We start from the raw sequence: 22,357 nt of genomic DNA on the forward strand, positions 1-22,357 counted from the left end.
CTGCATCTTCATAAACACGATTGTTAGTCAACTCAACCATGGACCATGTGGAAGGAAGAGGACAAACCACAGTGAGGGAGAGAGACAAAGAAGAGAAAGTAGAAGTACAATGAAAAAGTCCAATATATATTAATTTGCAAATCCAGAGTTTTAGTGGAAATTATATTTTAAGAGAAAAATGCCTGAAAAAATTTTCAAGCTGTTAGGGAAAGACTGAATGTGCTGGTTCATGTCCGTAATCTAAGCACTAAGGATGCTGGGAAAGGAGGACCATTTGACTGTAGGTGTTCAAGATCACCTGTGCAACATAGGGAGGTCCTGTTTCAAAAAGGATGTAGCTCAGTCAGTCAGGAGCTTGGCTTGCATGGATTCAGGGCTGGGTCTGATCCTAGCACCACATAAAGCCAGATATGGTTTTACACTCATGTAAATCTCAATACTCAGGAGGTAGAGGCAAGAGGACCAGAAGTCCATGGTTATCCTTAGGTACATGGTTAGTTTCAAGCCAACGCAAGATGAATGAGTCTCTTTTCTCTTCTCTCTCTGTCTCTCTCTGCCTCTCTCTCTCTCTCTCTCTCTCTCTCTCTCTCTCTTTCTGTGTGTGTGTGTGTGTGTGTGTGTGTGTGAGAGAGAGAGAGAGAGAGAGAGAGAGAGGCCAAAAAATTCAAGAACTTATCCAAGCTACAGTACAGAAAGAAGGATAATCCATATGAAGACATTTCCCAATAAAATTGCAGCAAAGATATAAGAAAGCTGTGTGTCTTCAAAGGCAACAACAACAAAAGCTATCAAAATCAGTAGACATGAATATTTTACGTAGCCAAGAGAAGATAACTACCAAGCTAGACAGATATCCATAGCATTCATTAATTCTTTATAAATGCTGTAGTTTAGATCTGCAATGTCTTTAATGTCCTGACATATATTGAAGGGTTGGTCTCACTCTGGCACCTGTGGGAGGTTACAGGACTAAGAACTGAGCATAGTGAGATGTCCTAGATCATGCTCCTGAAGTAAACTATGGGATCATGATCTTCCTCTTTCTCTTTCTCCTGCAATGGAGTTAGTGGCTTTGCTCCCACAAGCCCAAGTACAGGAAGACTAGTTGGCTGTTTACTAAACATATGAACAAAAATGCAACTTTTCTCTTCATGAGTTGATTTATTATTATTTATTATTATTATTTGATATTATATCTTATCTGAAGTATTTGACAGGAAGTTGACAGTTGATGGGGGTGAAGTAAATACATTTTTTTCATATAAACCTAAGAGACTTCATCATCGATTCACATACTAAAGGAATTACAAAGTAAAAGCAGTAAGACGAAAGATGAAAACTCTTCTGAGCTAAATGAAGACAGCTAAAACTTGTAGTGAACTAAGCAGGTATTTAGAGGATGATTTTCTTTTAACTATGACTTAATGTATTTAATCAATAAATTAATATCTGAGAGGTATTATAGAAACCATTCTGAACAGTTAGAGAACCTAACTGTTTCAAAATAAGGAGACAATAAAGATAGGTAGTACAATGGCAAACACACGTACAATCAAATAAAATGATCAAAGAGACCAAATCTTGATTCTTTTAAAAAGAGAAATCACCAAGGAAATCCAGTATTAGAAACAAAAAGCAAACTTCTGTATAGTTATTGTAATTGCTGAAAAGAGAAAGAGAATGTGTGAAATAACACCAGGGTAATGCATTTGAAAGTTTAAATTAAATAGTCACGTTTCCAGAAAAATAAAATTGATCCAACTTACATACGTTCAAAAGATTCTATGAATAATTTGATAGTGATTAGAGAACTCAAACTTATTTTAAATGTTTTTCAACAAACCAGTTATCAGGCCCAGACAAATTGACTGGTATAGCCTGCTATACCCGGGCCAACAAAATAAGAATCATACTTAGCTTCTGCCAGAGCAGGAATGGGAAGGAAAGAGAAATTCTTTTACTGTCTGATTACTATATGAGTTGCTCTGCAAATAAACCAAACAGGAGCAGTACAAAAATAAAATGTACAGCTTTAATGGGAGGAAACGAATCCCTAAATGATGCTAGATCGGTGGAGAACAGACACACACAGGTTATATGTTCATACATCTATGAACAGGATGATATATACTGATCAGTATGACTTCTGCATCGTGGTAGACTATCAAATAATGTCAATGTCATCCCTCAGATTAGTCGAAGAGAAAATGAGAGGACCAGCTCAGGAGATGTGGATTAAATTACCGGTGAAAATACTATGTACATAAATATTGAAGTTCTAGGAAAGCTGGAAGGGAATTGATAAGTAAAAGTGAAAGGCTGTCAATCTGAGATTGACAATGACATCAGAATAATCCCTGCTGACATGTGTACTATGAAATGTGCTCAGGTTCCCAGCACACAATAAATGAGAAGGAGTTAGAGATGAATAAAGCTGTTATTATTTGTGGGCAATACGATAACATGCCACAAAAGCCCAAGAATATATGGAAAATTGGTTTAGAATTGATCAGGAGATGTAGAAGGACCTCTAAATATAAAAATAATATACATGGTTTCAACTTCCCTATTCACAATTAGAATGAAAAATGTTTTAATTTAACATTTAATTTAGATTTAATTTAATTTTATTTAATTTATATTTAACACCAAAAATCAGATATTTAGAAATAAAGATATGTAATATACTAGACAGAAAGCTATAAAGTGTTAAAAGCGTTAAAGATGAATTAAATAAACAGATTGATTACTGGTTTTGAGAAAATTTACATTTCTTCAGTTGTCTTTAAATTCAGTGAGATACAAACCCAAATTCCCATGGTTTGGTTTTGGTGAAAGTTGACAAGCTGTTCCTAAAATCTTTATAGAAATGTAGTCAGAAAACTTAAAATAATAAAAAAAAACATTCCAAGGCTTATTCTACAAGATATCAGGATTTATTTATTTATCACAAGGCCACAAGATTTAAGCAAGCACGGTACTGGCACAAGCGTAAGCAGACTGAAGGTACACAATAGGAAGCTGGAAGAGATGCAGGCATGTATGAACACTTGATTTATGAGGAAATGGTACCACAGGACTCCGGGGAAAGGAAAATCTTTTCAGCAAATGGTTCTAGGAAAATTGAATATCCAGGTAGAAAATTAATAAAATGAAGCCCTACCTCACATTGTATATAAAGGCTGGTACCAGGTAAATTTTAATTCAGAATGTGCAATATAAAGCAATAAAGGGTTTGGAGACAGCACAGAGATTATCTTTTTGATTTTGCTATAGGAAAAGACTGTAACTAACAAGGTACCAAAATCTTTTCAAACACGGCAAGAAAAGGTCAAGAAATCAAACTTAAGAGGAACTTGACCCCTCCAACCACCCTCTCATAAAAAAAAGAAAGAAAGGAATTGATGAAATGGTCAGCAGTGAATGTAGCTTGTAGCAGAAGGCAACGCCAGACATGCTTACTGCAATCATCAGTTTCTGCAGACAGACTGCTTTGAGTGCTTTTAAGAATATGGAACAACAGAACTACATAAGAGAACACAAACCCTGTGATTGCCTTCATTTTAAGTCCCCAAACCAGGCAACTTTATATGCTGGTGCTTACAGACACTCACTGAGATGGTGACATTAGAAGGGAAGGCATGGAACAGTCCCTGCAGAGGTCAGGCCCCATGAATGAGGTGGGAAGGGAAAGGGGCCGTGTGGGCTGAAGTGGGTGGGGGCTGGCAATATTCTATTTTTTTGCCAGGCGTGGTAGAAGATATGCTTTTATATTGTTTTGTATTAATTCTATTATCGAGATACAGGCCGTCTGCAGTTTTTCTCTTTGTATTATATTTCAAGAAAAGGAAACAAAACAATAAGACAAGTGGGAAAATAACAACAACAATAATAATAAATGGGAAAGGAAAGGAAGAACTCAATTTTACTGTATAGTTTAACTGCTGCCTAGGTACTCAATTGTTACATGTTGGCTTAAGCCAACACAAAATAACTGTGGCAGGGAATCTCTGCAGACATACTGCTAACACATGGAGGGTTGCCCACCCCACCTGCCCACCATCCTCCTCGGCTTTATGATGCTGCCTGGGCCAAAGGCATCATTATTTGTAAAATAAAGAATGGAGACCACTACAGGGAAGACCCTTGTTAGTTTGTAGCAATAATTCCTGCTGACACCGCTTAAGGAGAGCTTATTATGAACAACTCGTTCTAAGCACATCTTCGACTTCATTGCAAATTCCTCAGTGACTCTCCCGTCTTCCCTGGTTTGCAGAAGCAGAAATGTGACGTCGAGAACTCTGGAAATTTAAGGTTTAGGCTGTCTGACTTCAGAGTCCATGTTTAGCCTTCACAACACCATTGCTGGGCCTTTTGAGAAACAGTTGCTCCTAAAGAATTCTAGCTAACTGGGGGCTGGAATTATACAATGGAGCAGAGGAGCAAGATACAGTTTGCACTTGCTTCTTCAGTGACTTCAGGAACAAAGCCAGCATTTGATGATTCTCGTGCTAGTGGCTTCCTGTATTTCACTTTAGCCAAGAATCACAACCATCTGCTGGGGAGATCGTGCTACCCCAAGTCCCCAGGAACAAACTCGAAAGTCCACACTTCATTAGATAACCAGGAATAAGCCGCAGCTAGCCAAGATTGATGACAATCCACTAGACACTGCGTTTTTAAGTCAGTGAGGACTCCCAGGGGCTCCGTTCAAGATCCTTCAGGTAGCCAGAGGGTCTTGGAAAATCTGCCATCTTTCTTGGATGTGAAAACATGTAGAAAAACCATTGGAAGAGTTAATCAGAGAATAGGAGCAGAATGGAATGCAGCAGGGGTTTGATTTTGGAACTACCGATTCTGTAAGAAAAATACAGTTCCAGAATGTGATCCCAGCTAGGTCAATTAGAGATTTTCCCCTTCCGTGGATGTATTAATACAGCTCCAGAGGCTGTCAGCTCGGGTGTTGACAACTTCAAGCTTCAAGTGGTCGTCCAGCTCGTCATTGGGAGAATCCAGAAGCAGGAGAATCCTCCATAATGAAAAGAGCCAAGAGACCAAGAGGGGAGTCCAGTGCTGTTAAAAAGGCAGCTTAGGCACTTTTCATTCAGAGAAACATCTGACTTCAGGGCATGTTGCTTTTTATCAAAACATTCCTGATGATACCAAGTGCTTAAACGGCTATTTGCTTAGGGATAATTTTAAACGGGAGTCTCCAGAACTCAACCACAAACTATTCTCTGATAACTCATTTCAAGCCAAACACAGTATCAGGCAAGTTATTCCCACCCAATAAGAGCGGCGATAACTCTGAAGGACTAGGGTGACCACGAGAACAAGAGGGTGTGTACATGGGTTCTTGGCCAATCACCAGCACATTGTGTACAACTCAAATCCAACTGGCTTCTTTCTTTTATCATACCATAAACCAGTTGACTTTGTATTGGTCATGTTTATCTACCTCTCTCTGCACCCCTCTTGCCATTACAAGCCTTCCCAGAGCCATTTCTTGATCTAGGATTAACCAATCAATGATAGAGGGTATTTAAGAGTTCTTTTTTTTTTTCAGTCAGTGGATGTTAGTACATTAGATGGTAGAGGCCGTGTAATAACTGAGCATTGAAAGAGCTCAGTTGAGGAGTCTTTTTTGCCGGCGGATATCTTTGGGTCAAGGAGGTCTGTAAAAGCTGGAAGATCATTTTCATTCCTTTAAGACAGGCAAAAATTCCTTGAATGCAATTAGAAGCTCTCATCAAGTTCCATCCACTAAAGCCCTGCATCTTTATATGGAATAAAACTTAGAGCTGCCGGCATCCAGAGGTGCGAAGCGTTAGTGTGGCGTTACCTTGAAGAACTCAAAGCTCGCACTGGTGCTCAAATCATCTTTTCATTACAAAGCAATGAGCCCAAGTCACAGTTCCCAGAAAGGGGAGCTTTCTAGGAAGCACCAGTCTTATCTCTGAAGAGCTCCGAGGAGCTGGCCAAACTCTTCCCCCTATATTCGCTCATGTCTCCGTGGGTTCTGCAAATTTTGGAGTTATCAGTTTTTGCTGCAGATCACGCCTACAGTGTAAAGCTGCCCCTGTCCCTGGCACTCTCATGAAAGTCTTTCTTAACTCTTCTTGAAGATCTCTTGTTAATTTGGGAATTTCTTAACAGCTCGTGTATGGTTAGCTTCAACTTCTTTAATGTTTGAAGGGAGTGAGGCTCAATGGAAGTTTGAATTCAAAAGAAAAGTGCAAGAATTCAAAAGAAAAGCATTTTCTGAAAAAAACTCTAAGAACTCCCTCATTCTGGGTTAGATTGAATACCAGAATACAGCAATTAAAAATACCATTTCTTTATATAGACTGTCATATGTAAGCTGTTAAGTCTGACTCTTAAAATAAATATCTCTATTCTTTAGCTCACCCAAGGTCACACCGGAGAAAGAATGCATTAAAACAGAAAATCAAGTTAAGATCACTACCCTTAAATGGAAAGCAAGGTCATGATCTTCCAGCACACTGAAGAGCCAGCCAGGGCTAGATCACATGAGGCCTTGGAAGATGTAGCTAAAAAACTGTTTTATGCCCCACAGCAGTCCCCAAAATGTCTTTCCTAATCTTCCTGTTTCTTGCTGGTATAGGATCAGATCAAACACTGACCTACCCCCGGGGACCATGGAGCATGGGGGCACCCTTCTTACTAGAATAGCTTTTCCTCCTTCTTAGCTCCATTCTAGATGGAACTCAAATATCGACCTCTCAGAAAGATGTCCCGAAGTGCCCAGTCTAAGACAATGTCCCTATTTCCTTCTCCCTTAACTACAATGTCCCTTGAATAGGCAAGGGTCATCCCATGGAAGGACCAAAGGCATAAAGCTGGCTCTGGCCCTTGTCTCTTTTCCTGTAAATGGCTTCTAAGTTGGTGTAGGACATGTTAACCTGAACTTTTGTATCCATGACGTAGTGATGGGGTCCTGAGGGAAAATAACCCTTGGGTCCCCAAAAGGAAGCAGTTTTCTCTCCTAGGAATGGTGCCGCCATCTTTAATGCCCCTCCTGAGAAGCTTAAAGATGGCTGTATTTTGATTATTGTTTTACAGAGTAAGAAACTTTGTAAGTTTTACAACATTTGGTCTAGAGTCTAGGGAATGAAGGCAGTGTGGAATAGTCTCTGCTCCTGCTTCACTCATGTTCTATTACAGTTTTCAGTGCTTAATCTTTTTTAAAAATAAACATTTTCTTTAAAAATTAACTGTGGGGCTGTGACCTGAGCTGCCAGAAATTATTGGATACCCTGAATCTGGAGTTATAGGTGGTTGTGAGCTTCACAGTGTGGATGGTGAGAACAGAACTTAGGTCCCTTGCAAAGGCTACAAGCACTTTTAACCACCGAGCAATCCCTCTTGCCCCCTCACCCCTGCAGCGTTTGGTTCCAAGATGGATTTAATCAGAACAGAGACTGGCTGGCTTGTGACTGAGGTAGATCAGAACTTACCCCATCACCTGCCTCTTACCCAACAGGTTAAAGGTTCATCGTGTGACTCCTGTTGGATTGTCCTGATTGAGATAATAAGCTTTCATCCGTTAATCAGAGGATTTATTTGCGCTAAAGTCTGGACTCACAAGGAAAAAGAGTTGTAATTTCACCAGCACCAGGTCTTTTAAATGGTGAAGGAAAGGGCGGGGCGGGAACCTTTACTTCACTAGTCAGGTGAAAGTGCGGAAAGCTTATAAACCGCGTGATGATTCTGGAGTGGGTGCCTATAGTCCTTCAGCAAATGTGCCCTTCCAAGCAGCTCCAGAGGTGTGTATACTCCAGACACAAGTACTATTAATTAAATGATATGCTCAACAAACTCTCAGAACCGCTAATTTTATCAAAGGTAGCCTGTTCCATGCTTGGCTCTAAACTCTATTATAACAGAAGAACCTGAGTTAGAGCTAACGGAGGTGCTGGAAGAAGGTCACCCTCAAAAGCAACACCAGAGAAAGCTATCAGAAAAAGTGAATGACAAAGCATGCGTGCCTTTTTGCTTCTTTCTTGCCCATTTGCAGAGTCTGAAAGTGTCTCCCATTGTAAGGAATTTCTCAGAATTAGTTTATCTCCTGCAAGATACAAGTGAATAGAGAGTAATCCTTCTTTCATTTTGACCCGGTTGCAGAGAAGTGTAATATCAGCAGAAGATTCAGAGACCATGAAAGTAGATTTTTCATAAGCCCCAAGGAACGGATGGGGTCTTTTAGGGAGAGTCCCTGCTGGGCATGCAGCAGACATGAGAATAGAAATAGAGTAAGCCGCAGATAGAGCCTCAGTGCCTATCTATAGTAGTAGCAGGAAGTGCCCAAGTTGTGTTGGGAGTTTCCCAGCCTGCTCTGCTTTCCCCTCCTTCTACCAGGCTCAAAGCAGATGCTATTATATTTGCAGAGGAGGCAACCTCAGGGATACCAGAGCATGTAACTCAGAGCTCCAAACTTTCAGGTCAGTTTTCTTGTGTGCTTCCAATTCTTAGAGTTTGAGTCTTAAAGTTCATGGTCACTCTCTAAGCAGAGGTGGGTCAGCCCCAGCCTTACCAGAGAACAATTGTCTTCACCCTACTTCCTGAAAGGCTGGCTCTGCCATGTCCAGGGCTGCATTTTGATTTTTTTATGACCCTGCAGATGGGGAAGCGAACCCTGTTGAATAGGAAGTTCATTAGCCCTTGACCGTCTCAGGAAGTGGTGTTATTATCCAGCATGTGAAACATGCTGCAGAGGGGTAATTTGGAGTCTGACGGCACGTGTGGAAGTTACCCACTCTCTGGATTTTACCCTCACGCTTCTGAGTTTCTAGCAGTGAACCTGAGATAACCCCTTCCTGTCTCTCGATGGAAGCATAATTGTACTGTCTCAGAGATACTGATCAGAGCGGATCTCTGACCCGTGGCATCTCTCCATCAGCTTTTCCGTTTCCCACCTACTTTAGCACATCGCCGTCAGCAGCTTTCGTGCTGCAGCTTTTCCAGGCCAGTTTATTAAGAAAAAGCTAAAGAAGAGAGGTCAGGGGCTCTGCCCTTAGAAAATTGTTCACTTGCTTTGGTGTGAGTAGGATGCCTTTCTGTGGCTGCTCTGCTGCTTCACTAGCCCGCTTGGAATTAAGGTTTTAGGAGAAGACAACACTTGCTAAAGAGGTATTTGTGCGAGCCTCTCAGGGCTGTGCTATTGCTAAATGTGGTAACTAATTTTAGAACTATTTCTGGGTCTGAGGAGATAGCTCAGTCAGTACTTGTCATGCAAGTTCGGATCCCCAGTACTCTAGAAATCTGGGTGTAGTGAAATGCACCTATAATCTCAGCACAGGGGTGTAAGGATGGGAGAAGCAGATCTGGGGCCACCTGGATGGCTCCCAGGACAGTCAGAATTAAAAGGATTGCTGAGATCCAGTTTCCGTGAGTGATACGGCCTCACCTCAAAAATGAGGTGGAAGGGATGTGATTAAGGAAATTATTTAACACTGACCTCTGTTTTCTGTGTGCACACGCATGCATGTGCATACACACACACACACACACATACAGAGAGAGAGAGAGAGAGAGAGAGAACAAACCATTTTTGTCACAGTCCTGTAAGAAAGCCAGCCAGACCATGTCACTGATCCCCATTGGCATGGATCACTTGTCAATGAGAGTGATCTTTATGACAAAGGCAGTAACAGACCCAATCACGTGAGTGAGGGAGACAAATACTCTTAGTCCACCCCGTTCTCAGCAGTAAACCACACGGTACCAAGAGCACGTTTATAGTGGAAGCCTCGGTGAAGAATGGAGAGAGGTGAGGATGCTGCCGCTCTCAAGTGTAGTGATTTCCTACCACAGTTTCTGCACACTCTAGATCAGTCTGAAGAGGCACAGCAAGGCGTGTTTCTATCTCCATAGGTAATTCCAACAGACAATCAGGTGTGGGACCACTCCCATAAAGAGAGAGAAGGGCAGCTGGACTCTGGAGTCCAAGCCTTCCCTTTATACACGATTAGGATATTTTGCCTGTGGACAGCTTCCACCCAAGTTCACCTAGAGGAGAGAGACAGCAATTTGTCATTTCAGCTTCAGTGTAGACGAGGACTTCCCCTGGTCCGAGCATAGTGGAGCTGGAATGGGAGAGACAAACCTCTTTAATACATCAGGTACAAAAACACTGCCTTCAATGCACCCAGAGGCCATGGAGAAAGGTTTTCTAGAGGTCGATGAAGGTACCATAGAATCTACAATGTCCGCTAAGGCCTAGGGGCTAGAGGCTTGATCCCCAAAGTAGCGTTAGTCCTCTTGTCTTTTTTTCCTTCTTTTTGCTTCCAGCCTACCATGTGATCTCACTGCTATGGACCAAAGCAGCACGTCTGACTGATCACAGGCAAACTCTCCAAAATGTCAAGCCCAAGTCGACCTTTCTACTTTATACGTTCTTTATCTTAGGAATCCATCCGAGTAATGGCAAACTGGTCAACATGATAATGGTTGCACATTCAACAAGTCAGCAGGGTTCAGTTCAGGCTCACAGAGGAGCAGCCCAGTGACACCTATGATTTTACCTGTATCCATCAAATCACACAGAACACAGGGAAATTTCAAAGACCTCCCTGTGGGGTTCAGGGGCACATGAAGGTAAAGGCTTCTATAGTCTTTCTCGAAAATTTTGATGATGGTCTTCCATAAGGCATTGTCATTTCCCTTCCAAATTCAAAGCTTTCCTCTCAAATTATTTTTCATACTAGGAGAGCAATGGAAAATTCCTCCTGTTGTCTTTCATGACTGAAGAATGTACATCTGACAATATAATGCCTGTCATTTATCAAACATATTATTTTTTGTTTGTTTTTGTTTTTGTTTTAATTTTTGAGACAGGGTTTCTCTGTATGTATCCCTAGCTATCCTGGAAATTGCTCTGTAGACTAGGCTGGCCTTGAACTCATATCGCTCTGCCTGCCTCTGCCTCCCTCGTGCTGGGATTAAATAATGCACCACCACCACCTGGTTTATAAAGCACATTTTTGCCACTGTATCTATTAAGAACTTAGACATAGTTGAAAATTGGGGCATTCATGGCTCCTTAGCTCTCTGGCTGCAGAAACCCATGGACATAACCTGCCCTGGCCTTACTCTGCAATAAAGTATTATTCCAAATGGTCTAGAAGCATGTCAGGGATTGAAGCATTCATTTCCTCACTCTTTTGGGAGTCTTGTTCCCTCATCAGCAAATCCTTTGATTGACATTCCTGGGTAATTGAAAGGCTCTACCATCAGTGGTGGAGGTGACATGGAAGGAAACTGAGGATCTGAAAGTGGACACACTGTTTTAGGTCCACTAAAATGGAGAGTGGAACACGTCACCACCTGCACTCTACACTGTAAAAGAACCTGCATGCAGTGCAAAATGCAATTACGGAGACACGTACATATATGTGCACCAAAACACTGCTTAGCCAAGTGCTGAGTCTTTACTGGCTACAAAGATGGCAGAAACAATCCATTCAAACAAGAGAGGGAGACCCACAGAGGGGAAATATTGCACTACCCTAGCCACATTTGTGGGTGCCTTATGTAGACCCTGCAGCCCCCTACTAAATGTACTCAACTCACCTCACCTCCCACTACAGAGGCACAACAGAACTTTGAACACATTTTTTCTCAAATGTAAGGTTTGTAAGCCTTCCCAATGTGTGGGGTAAGAAAGGTAGACACTGCTTTCCACGAGACTCCAGACAAGTTATATAAAGGAAACTACCACAGACGGAGCCTTGAGAAGCGAGAAGGATGTGCGGAAGCTAAGACTGTGTGAAGGAGAAGTTCTAGAAGCAGTGACAGCGGTCTGAGAGAGTCTCCTGTGGGGAGAGGGTTATAAGAGACTCAGAGAATACAGAGCTGGACTGAGAAAGGGAAGTGGTGGCTGGAACATGGGCTACAATGTTCAAAAATAAAACTGATAGAAACTCCTAGGACATAAATCTGCCCTAGACAGGCAAGGCAGAAGAAAAGAGAGGCCACATCCATTTTCAGGCCTGCACAGGTGCCTCTGACTCAGAGTCAATAATTGTTCAAGGACGAAGTCTGTGATGAATGTTCAGAAGTTGACCCACATCTCCAGACAAGGCAAGGAGGGCTGGGAACACCCACACATGGTCCCAGGGTCCTGTGAGAATAAGGCAGGACCCTTCTCCGGGGGGCAAGATGGCCCGTTTAACACCTGGCCTTCCCACCTTCTTTATGGTCCAGGTGAGGAGTGACTTAGCCTCTGTGTCAGGATCCCAAAGGGACTGCATGTTATTATACTGAACTGCCTCACCCTGTGCTCTCTGACATTACTACCAACTTGCAGGAAATGGGTTTCTAGACTCATGAAAATTCTCCTCTGTAGATCAAAGACCAATGAGGTTGTCCTCACCAACATGAGTTTGAATGGATCTAAAACCCAGACAGCCTTAAACAGAACCCTTGAAATAAACACAGGGAGCTTGCTCTTCACACCCAGCAGCTTTGGGACTGCACTAGAATCCACAAACGGCAAACCAGATATGAAAGGCAGCTTAATTCTCATCTGGAATCTCTTTCAAACATTGAAGGAGGGTCTGCAGCTGTGGCTCAGGAGATATGAAGCCTTGCTGCTCCTCCAGAGGACCTGACTTCAGTTACCAGCACCCACATAGGCCACTCATAACTGCCTAGAACTCCAGCCTCACAGGATCCAGTGTCCTCTTCTAGCCTCCGCAGGAACCTGCATGCAGTGCAAAATGCAATTGCACAGACACGTACATATACGTGAATCAAAACAAGGTTTTGGAAAGAGAAGATACTTGAGAAGTCTGTGATTCAGGGCCGTTATTTCTCGAAATCTCTTCATTTATCACATCCATGGTGGCTACCCTGTTTTCCTAGCACGTCTTCCCCTAGTCTTTTCCAAATTTTAAGAAATAAAACTCACAAAGGCTTCCCCTCTTTCCCTTCCTACTTTGCTCTTCTTCTGGTTGTTACTTTGCTCCCAGCTACCAGGCCCTGCCTTCCCTGTTGCCAGTCATACCCATCTTACTGGGGTCAGGCATTGAAGTTTAGACAGGTTAAGGCTACAACAAATAAGGCAGAGGCAGAGGCAGAGCTGTGTAATGTAACTCCACGTTCACCTGGATTTCGATCTAAACTACCCTAATATGCCATCAATAATTTCTTCTTTTCTTGCTAGATAAAATAAGACAGTGATGAGAAGTTATTATTTAATCTTGTGAGGAGAAATGTTTGAGGCCTGACACATATCCTTAAGATACCTTGGCTATTATGGAAAGCTGAATCAGCCAGGTGCACAGGGCCTTAACAGTTTCCCAAATCCAGGTGCCAAACCCTTCACATTCGCATGGGAAGCTTGCTTTGAAACAGATTCCTGGCCTCTCTACAGATCTGATGAATCAGAATATGGGGGACAGAGTCCAGAAATCTGTATGTTTATGCTCAGCAGAGAGTTTGGACAATGGTAATGTTTGGCATGCCCTTTTCATGTAGGGCATACCATCTGAATTGGTTTTCTCTTCGAATTGGTATAATGTGGAAACTTAAGAGTTCATTTATCTGACCTTTGGTGATGGGCAAAGGGCAAAGAAGAAAACGCATGGACCCAGAGGATAAGCGTAGGCATCATCAAAAGGTCTGAAATCATTTATTTTCCATAGCTTACCCACACATCAATATCATTTCCCATAAAATGTTAACGGCAATCTAACAGATTAACAGTAAACAAACTTATATTCTGTTTATTGCTGTGCCTCAAAAGAAACGCTACCGGTTCTAACTAAATGTCTGTTTTTATGTTCTGTCATTTCCAGGCATGAAAGTAACTCAAACAAATCCCAGGGCATAAGGAAATGGGCCTCGCTCTTCTGGACTCTGCAGCATTGGAAATGAAGCTGAGCAGACTTTATTACATCCCACGATTCTGCAGCCTTTTGCAAAGCATTTTATTGCACTTGTGGAAGCCACTGGGGTTACGTTTCAATCACAATGACTGACAAGCTAACTTCCCAAACAGTAGCAGAGAGAGCCTGCCACAGTTGCTCAGTTAGGTACTGAGAATAGGACCTTTTCCATACTGTCCCTTAGCCTGGATGAAAATAAAGTGGTAACTAAAATATCTACCCGGTGTTGCTGGCTGACTTAAAAATTGGTATTTTCAGACCTCCAAAAGGTCTAACCGAAGAAGCTGCTCTTTTGGAGCAAGTAGGTTTCCTGTGAGCCAAGAGTTGGTTATAATAGAGGTGAGATTTAGAGAATTTCATTGACTGGCTAATAGCACAGAAACCTTTCCTTGGCCAAATTTTCCTCCTGACATCAGTACACAAAAGCTAAGTTGGAAGAGATCAAGATGGACAAGGTCACTGTGGGAAGTGAGTGAGCACAAGGTGCTACTCATGTATCTTGCATTGTTTTGTGGTTTTGAATTTTTCTTTTCTTCATCTATCTATCTGTCTATCTGTCTGTCTGTCTGTTTATCATCTATTCTGTGTATCTGGGTTGTTTTTACTCTTTAGCTCTTTTGTTCTTTAGGGGGCCTGTTACCCAGCTCCCCAATAAATCACACATAGTCCTATTCTTGCTTATGAATGCCCAGCCTTACCTTGGCTTATTTCTAGCTTACTTTTCTTAACTTAAATTATCCCATCTACCTATTGCCTCTGGGTTTTATCTTTATCTGATATATTTTTCTTTACTTCTCACTCCACGGCTTGCTGTGTAGGTGCTGGGTGGCTGGCCAATGGAGCGCTCCCCCTTCTCTGACTGCTAGATCATTTTTTGCTTCCCTATCTCTCTTTTCCTCCTATTTATTCTTCCTGCTAGCTCCACCTCTCATTTCTCCTGCCTTGCTATTGGCCATTTGCCTCTTTATTAGACCAATCTTTGCCTGTTTTAGACAGGCACAGTAACACAGTTTCACAGAGTTAAACAGATGCAACATTGAAGAATGCAACAGCAACACATATTTGCGTCATTAAACTAATGTTCCACAGCATAAACAAATGTAACACATCTTCAAATAATATTCTACAGCAATCGTGTGTGTGTGTGTGTGTGTGTGTGTTGTCTACTTGCCTCAGTATATTTGTAGAGGTCAGAGCACAACTTTCAGAAGCTGGCTCTTTCCTTCCACTTTGTGGGTCCTGGGGATGAAGCTTTGGTTGTCGGGATTGGCAGAAAGCATTTTTACCTGAATGAGTCATCTTACCGCCTCTCCATCATATTTTTTGAGACAGAGTCTCTCTCCTAGTACCCAGGGCTCACTGATTATATTAAGTAGGGCAGCCAGCAAAACCCAGGGATCCACCTGTCTGTACCTCTCCAAATGCTTGGGTTTTAGGCACAGGTTATAATGCCCTGCTTTTTGGATCAAACTCTGGTGCTCACGCTGGCGCAGCAGGCATTTTCCTACCTCTCAGTCCCATACAGAGTACCGGGACTATAAGGGAAGGAGGCAGGGAGGCACTCAGTACTTATCTAGTTACTGTACCTGTCTCTATCTTGCAAATTCTTTAAGAAAGAAATTATGGAAGCGGATCTTTGTTCCGAAATTTCAGAGACTAGGGTTAGAGTTTGCACAGGTAAATAGTAGCATGAAAACAAATGTCTGAAGACAGCTTTTTTTTCTTCTCAACATAAATCCTCTTTGAGAATTTCCTTTGGCTTATTGATCACTCCCAGCTTGACCCCACCACCAACATACAGTGACTCAGTATCCTATGACTGCAGGACCTAGGCGGCTTATACCTTAGATAATTCCCTCGACTGCTGCTGCTTACCAATCCTCCCACCTCCCTTCCTCTCCCCCTGATCCTGCATGGCTTAGAATACCTGTTTTGGACTTACAGCCACTTACATCTTCCAATGCCACCATAAGAGCACCTCTGTTTCTTTCCATCTATGAAGCCCACCTATTCCAGGAATTTAAAAAGGGTTTCCCTTTCAGATAAAGCCCACTCTTCAACCTACCACTTAGGGTGTTTGGTACTGGCCTGTTTCTGATCTTGTCTAATAGGCTGTGTATGACTCAGTGCATTTTGTTTAAACTCTTGTTCTAGGTCTTTGCCAATAGTGGCAAGTCGCTGGCAGGGACTGGCAGTGCCTCCTGACAGGGAAGCTGTTTGGGCCTCCAGCCTAGACTCTATAGTTCTTTTCTTAGCTGGAAATTAGAAGCTCTGTGATCTGCACAGGCTGTGCTCAGTAGATAAAACACCAGGGAACGAGAGGGAATGGGGAGCATACCCAGAAATCCCCCAGCTGGAGGTTTGCTGATTGGTCAGTCAAACAAAAGCCCTAAAAACCATCATTCCTCTACCATGGAGCTCAAAAGTGTCGCTCTTTGACTTTTGTAGCAAAGGGACTGGAAAGCCTGCTCCTGCCCCTGCAGTTAATTCCGCTCTACACCCACTGGCTCGAAAGCACAGGTGAATAAGCGCTTAGTCACAGGGAGCAATTAGTTGAATCATGCCACAAGTCTTGTTTGGTTTTCCTTGTTGTCTGTGCTGTCAAAGCCCTGCAAAATTCCTCCTTCGTTTCTGCCTCTTTCTCCACGAGTCTCCTTACCTCAGTCTTGGCCTAACTCTCGCCCCATTGTGAAACCGTGCTTTATAAATGCATACACTGAAATGGTGTCGTAGGATGAAGCAGAGTCAGGGCCTTTGGGAAGTGTTAGATCATGAGAGTGTTAGGACCAAATCCAAAAGCCAACAAGGAGACCAAGTCACATATGTAAAAACAAAGAGCCTTTATTTTATACAGTTTCCAAACTCGGTCTCTCCTTGTGTCCAACGTATTGGAATAATCAAAAAGCCCTGAGCACAGTTAGAGTTGGGTTTTTATAGTAGTGGAGGTGGGAGTGGGGGATTCAGGGCCTCTGATTGGCTAGCATTTGTCTAGGAGTGTCCTGGGGAGTGTGTGCTGGCAGGTGATCCTATCTACAGCGGTTGGAACCTTAGGCATTTCCTTTAGATGGTCTGTTCTTGGGTGGTGCTCAGGTAATCTTAGTTTATGGTCCTTCCTGCAACCAGGTATTGCTTTAGGGTAAACAACTGAGACTCAGGCCTCTATTAAATTTATTGATGGTTGAGTCCTACACTGGCAGGTGATAACGGCTGGAAGTAAAGAACTTCCATATTTAGCTCATCATGGCTGCACCCAGACCATGGACTTCATACCTCCAGAGCTCTGAGAAAGGAATGCGTATTGTTTAGGAGCTATCTTGTTGCCTGTGTATTGCTTCAGGTTGTTCAAGCGACTCCGGTTTGCTTTGAACTGCAAAGATAAGGGAACTGGGAAGGGTGGGCCTTGTTTCAGTAAGACTGTAGATCCGGCATAGGTGTTTGGGAGATGAGTTGGAATCTGTTCCTGTTCATCACATCTTCCCTCCTCTCTGTCATACCACACACACTGCTCCCATAACATCCTCATGACAGGCATTGTGCTGGAAACGGTCAAAACCTCAGCGCAAACAAGCTTCTCAAAACCAATCCTCTTTTCTTTAACATACATTCAGCATCTATCATACGCCCCACACTAGAGATGCATGGCAATCCGGGGTCAGCAAACCCATGCACAAGACCCAGACACCCTCTTCGTGTAGACCAGGAGACCGAGGCTGAGAGACTTTGTGGCTTGCTTTAATCTATATGCTAAGAATGCACGGTCCTCTTGAGAAGCTACCCTCTTCCCCCTAAGCTAAACTGTTTGGGCTGCTGAGGCTCAGTCTTTGTCAGTAGAGTATACATTTGCTAAGTACCCTCAGGACGCCTTTCTTGTAGAATCTTCTGAGAATTATTAGGGTTTTCCTGGACTGCTCTGCCGTTTTTTCTGAGAGTATTCAGGGAACTCAGAGCTCTCGGTCTCTTTATGATCTTCCCTCCAGACTCTTTTTTTCCTCACTCCCCCTCTTTGCTCATGTTCTCTTCCACACACACACACACACACACACACACACACACACACACACACACACACGTCTGTGAGCTCTAGAGGCTTTGCAAAAGCTGTGGTTTTCATACTGATGCTTTGGTCTGCATCACCAAGAGTGTATGTCAGAACTGAGGTTGGGAGTTGCGGAGATGGCTCAGCTGGTAAGGATTAGAGTATGATCCCCAGAATCCACATTAAAAAGCCAGACATGTTAGCACCCACTTGTAATGCCTCCACGGAGGAGACAGGGACAAGCAAATCCCTGAGACTCACTAGTTAGCCTTCTAGGCCTAATTAGCAAGCCCCCAGTCACATTGAAAGACCCGATCTCTTAAAAGAAGGTGGATTTTGAGATGGCTAATCTTGGTTATGAACTTGACATAACCGGGAAGAGAGAACTTCAGTTTAAGACTTGCCTCTGTCAGACTGGCCACTGGGCATGTCTGTGGCCATTTTCTTGATTGTGGATTGGTATAGGAGGGCCCAGCCCACTGTAGACAGTACTATTCCTAGGTAGGTGAGCCTGGGCTACACAAGGAAAGTGGCCCAACATGAGCCTGAGAGCAAGCCAGGAAGCAATACTCCGCCATTTGCTCTGCTTCAGTTTCTACTTTAAGCTCCTGCTTGAAGTTCCTGTCTTGGCTGCTCTCGGTGATAAAGCATGACCTGAAAGGATAAGATGAAATAAAGCCTTTCCTCCCCAAGGTGATTTTGGTTGGAATCACTGTGGTTTTATCACAGTCACAGAAAGCCAGCTAATACAGATGTCACTAAGCACAATACCTGATACTGATCCTATCAAACACACAGAACCGCAATAGCAAGTCAATCCCTTTAGCTTTCCCTGCACAGTTCCAGGCCAGAGATAGTCAAGCCTCTTTTTGATGTTCTTTCCATCATATTTTGAAAACCACCAGTATAAAGGGATTCTTGCCCCCACCAAAACAAGTAGAACCTTCTCAGTGGAGAACTCAGGTCCTATGTGTACCATATTTTACTCTGGAGGAAATGAGCTGCAAGTGAAATCTAATTAGGCCACTGGAGCATCTCCAGTAGGGTTTGAGAGTTATTTACCACCACAGAAGTCTTCTGGTCTTGGCTAATTAAGTGGTTAGCTTAGCTCGATAGAAGATGAACAAGGAAGGGAAAGAGGGACAGTCATATCTCACTACCAGCTTTAAAAAAATGGCGGTGACGTCTGCCACAACAAGGAACATGGGTTAAAACTAGATTGCTGAAGACTTCTGTATGTCAGTTGTAAGGGGAAAGGCATTTGTCCATGCTTGTAATGGAATATGTTATTCAAAAAAAAAGTTTGTATATGGCCTGCTTCAACGAGCTCAACTGGACTTATAACTCCATCTTAAGTCAGGGAAGCAGTTCTGAACAAAAGTTGTGTGCAAATTTTCTCTAACAGCTGTGGCCATCAAGCCTGGACAGAGGCAGGAATGAGTTTCTGTATATAGATTCGCATCCGATGGGGCTTCCATCCGAGAACTACAGCACACAGGTCACAGACCCACAACTAGTCCTGATCAGAGGTTGTCTGGGAGCTGAAATTTATGGCTCATCTGCCATGTCCAAGTGACCTTTCAAATCAGAAAATGAGAAATCAGGAAAATAGGAAAATGAGATTCAGGGGTTCCCTGAGGCTGTAGGGATGATGGTGACACTGGAAATAGCACTAGAACTTAATGTTTATTATAAATTATGTTTGCAGCTTGCCCCTCCATGTCCTCTGTATTAAAGCAACAACATTCAAGGTACTAGTATTAGCCCATTTTACAGATAGGAAAACTACAGCACAAAGGATGTGCTAGTTGATAGTGAGACCCAGTGAGAAAAGTTAGATCTTGATTTGAATCCAAATATTGTAGATTGGCAATCCACAGTGACCTCTGCTTGGCTGGCAAGCCAGCCCAGGCTGACTAAGATATAAAACCCATCCCACTATCTCCTATCCTTCCCCTGGGGAAAGAACAGGTGGGCCCCTTCCATACAGTGTTGCAGTTCAAAGTTCCTCAGCACTCTACAGAGCTGGGCTTTGTATATTCACAGCGACTTATTCATCAACACACCCAGACGGCTGGCTTCAAGGGAAGGTGGAGCCACATTGGAAGTGAGAAACATCTGGGAGTGCACCCATGGGTGTCTCCCCATGGTTCTGTGCTTCCAGCATTCTCTCTCTACCGTTCACATTTATGCCCCAACTATATCACCCTTCTCCTGTTCACTCTTTCTCTCTTACATGATTCTCATTCTCTCTTACACAATCCTCCATTTTCTCAGTGGAAAAGGAAGTTTCAGGATGTCTTGCCATAAGTGGAAGTTCGCAATAAGAATGAGTCCCATGAAAAACTGAAAATAGAACTTATCAGATTCTAGGAAGGGACTGCTGCCCGCTGAGAGCCCTGCTTGGAGATCTGTCTTCTCACTTTGTTGTAAAAGGACATTAGCAAGTGTTGGAGGGGTGTTAAAATGACCTCCCACTTGTACAGCCCTGCTCCTTGAGGATTTGACGAGCAGAAGGAGAGAATAGCTCCTCAGCTTGTGTTCTGCTGGGTTTTAACATGTTTTGTTCACAAGTCCCCATGAAATCCACTGCCCTCCCCACCCTTGAAGAGCTGTGCCTCTCACTGGGACTAACACAGACCAGATTGTGTGGGCTGTCATGACCCGCCAAGTCCCGGAACCATGGCGAGCTGCCTCCTGTTCTTCCCATGAAACAGTTGTATCTGGAAAGAGAAAGATGGCGTGGGTGACATCCAGGTGCCTCGGGGAAATAGACAAGAATCGAGGCAAGAGAGCAGCTACAGGGTCCGAGCAGCAGAAGGAACTCCCAGTCCACCAATCACTCCAGAAAGAACGGCCCCTTGAAAACACCTTCCTACAGAACCTGCCGTCTGTTGCAAGAATAAACAAGCATGAAGGAGCAAGAGGAAATGTTCGTGCTTCACTGCCAGAGATGGCTCAGCTTCAAGAGGAAAATGTCTACGTCTGCATCTCCTTACCTATACCCACGCCCAGGTAAGAGAGAAAGGAGGAGGAAGTGAACGGAGAAGGGAGAAGAAAAGAGGAGATCAACCAAGAACACTGAAATGCTCATACGCTTAAATAGTCCAAGACAGCCACTATACTCCCTCTTCCCACACTTCTGATCCATTCCCCTCTTTCTTAGTTTGGGTAGGGCCCCGTTATTATAGTATAAACTGTGTCCATAGTAAATAATAAGTTTTAAAAACTTATCACACAGCCATTTTAAATGGAAAAATTGTCAAACCTATCAGAGCTGTCTTTCCAAAAAGTATATGAAGTCCACAGACAAGGGTCCATGTAAAGGATGTGGCAATACTGAAGACCATGGGACAAACACTAGAGCTTGATTCTAACAACCACACAACCAGTGAGGGGTGCTCACCTTACAGATGGGCACCTTGAAGTGGGAGAGCATCAGTGACTCAATGACTTGCCCACGATTATAGAGCTAGAATGTGCTAGAGCCAGGCCTGGTCCCAAGTCTGTCTTGCACCCAAGGTCACAGTTCTAACTACCAAATTATGCTGTGCTGCTGATGGAAATGAACCAAGTATTCATTACTGTTTTTTTCTAATTACACATAATTAATTTTGTATAATTAAAGCCAACAGTCACACTAATAGAAGTCAAACCTTTACCCAAGGCTCTACTGATGAAAAGTTAGTTTGTGAAAGATGTAGGAGTCTCATGACGTCTTTATATTAAAATCTTACTTCTTTCCTTGTGCACACCACTGAACAAGCCCTAATAAGATCAACCAGCTCAGGGCTGGGAAGATGACTCAGTGGGTCAAGTGCTTTACACACAAGCATGAGAACCCATGTGAAGCAGACATGGTAGCACATGGGTATATTAAGCCCAGACATGAGAATCCCTGTAAGCTCATAGGCCAGCTACCCTGGAGTGTGTGGAGATGGACAACAAGAGATCCCAGAGGCTGTCCTCTGATCTCCACATGTGTGATGTAGCACATGTGCACATACATGCAACATACATATCGTCATCATCATCAGGACCAACCAATTTATTAAATGCTTTAGAACAGTGAACTCAGCAACGTGGTTTTTTGGCATGACCCTTAAATCATAAATAATCTGGAAATGATAACACTTGCCTTTAGTTCAAATACTTGGAAGGTTGAGGCATGTGGATTGAGAATTCCAGGTCATCCTGATTTTTATAGTCAGAGTCTTACACACACACACACACACACACACACAGTAAACAAGACTATATGAATAAAAAAGCATAATAATCTGCAGAATGGAAAAATATTTACAATATCCTCACTTATCAAGGGATTGGTTGTTTTCCAGAATACATACATGCATACAGGTATGCATAAACAAATCTGAGCATCCCCTAATAACACAAAAACAAATCATCT

The 22,357-nt window shown here is 42.9% G+C and overlaps 1 protein-coding gene across 1 annotated transcript in view; it reads left to right on the forward strand.

Annotated features, from left to right (window-relative positions):
• Fhit (fragile histidine triad diadenosine triphosphatase) overlaps positions 1 to 14,127 on the forward strand; it is an 807,644-nt gene extending 793,517 nt beyond the window's left edge. Inside the window, exon 7 of the mRNA XM_048421187.3 lies at positions 13,821 to 14,127. Within this exon, the coding sequence (XP_048277144.1) occupies positions 13,821 to 13,826 (6 nt within the window). The 3' untranslated portion in view covers positions 13,827 to 14,127. The remainder of the gene's footprint in view (positions 1 to 13,820) is intronic.
• The last annotated feature ends 8,230 nt before the right edge of the window (positions 14,128 to 22,357 follow it).

Source organism: Myodes glareolus, chromosome 5 (genome assembly GCF_982192425.1).
Source record: "Myodes glareolus chromosome 5, mMyoGla1.1, whole genome shotgun sequence".
In the NCBI taxonomy this organism is placed as follows: domain Eukaryota; kingdom Metazoa; phylum Chordata; class Mammalia; order Rodentia; family Cricetidae; genus Myodes; species Myodes glareolus.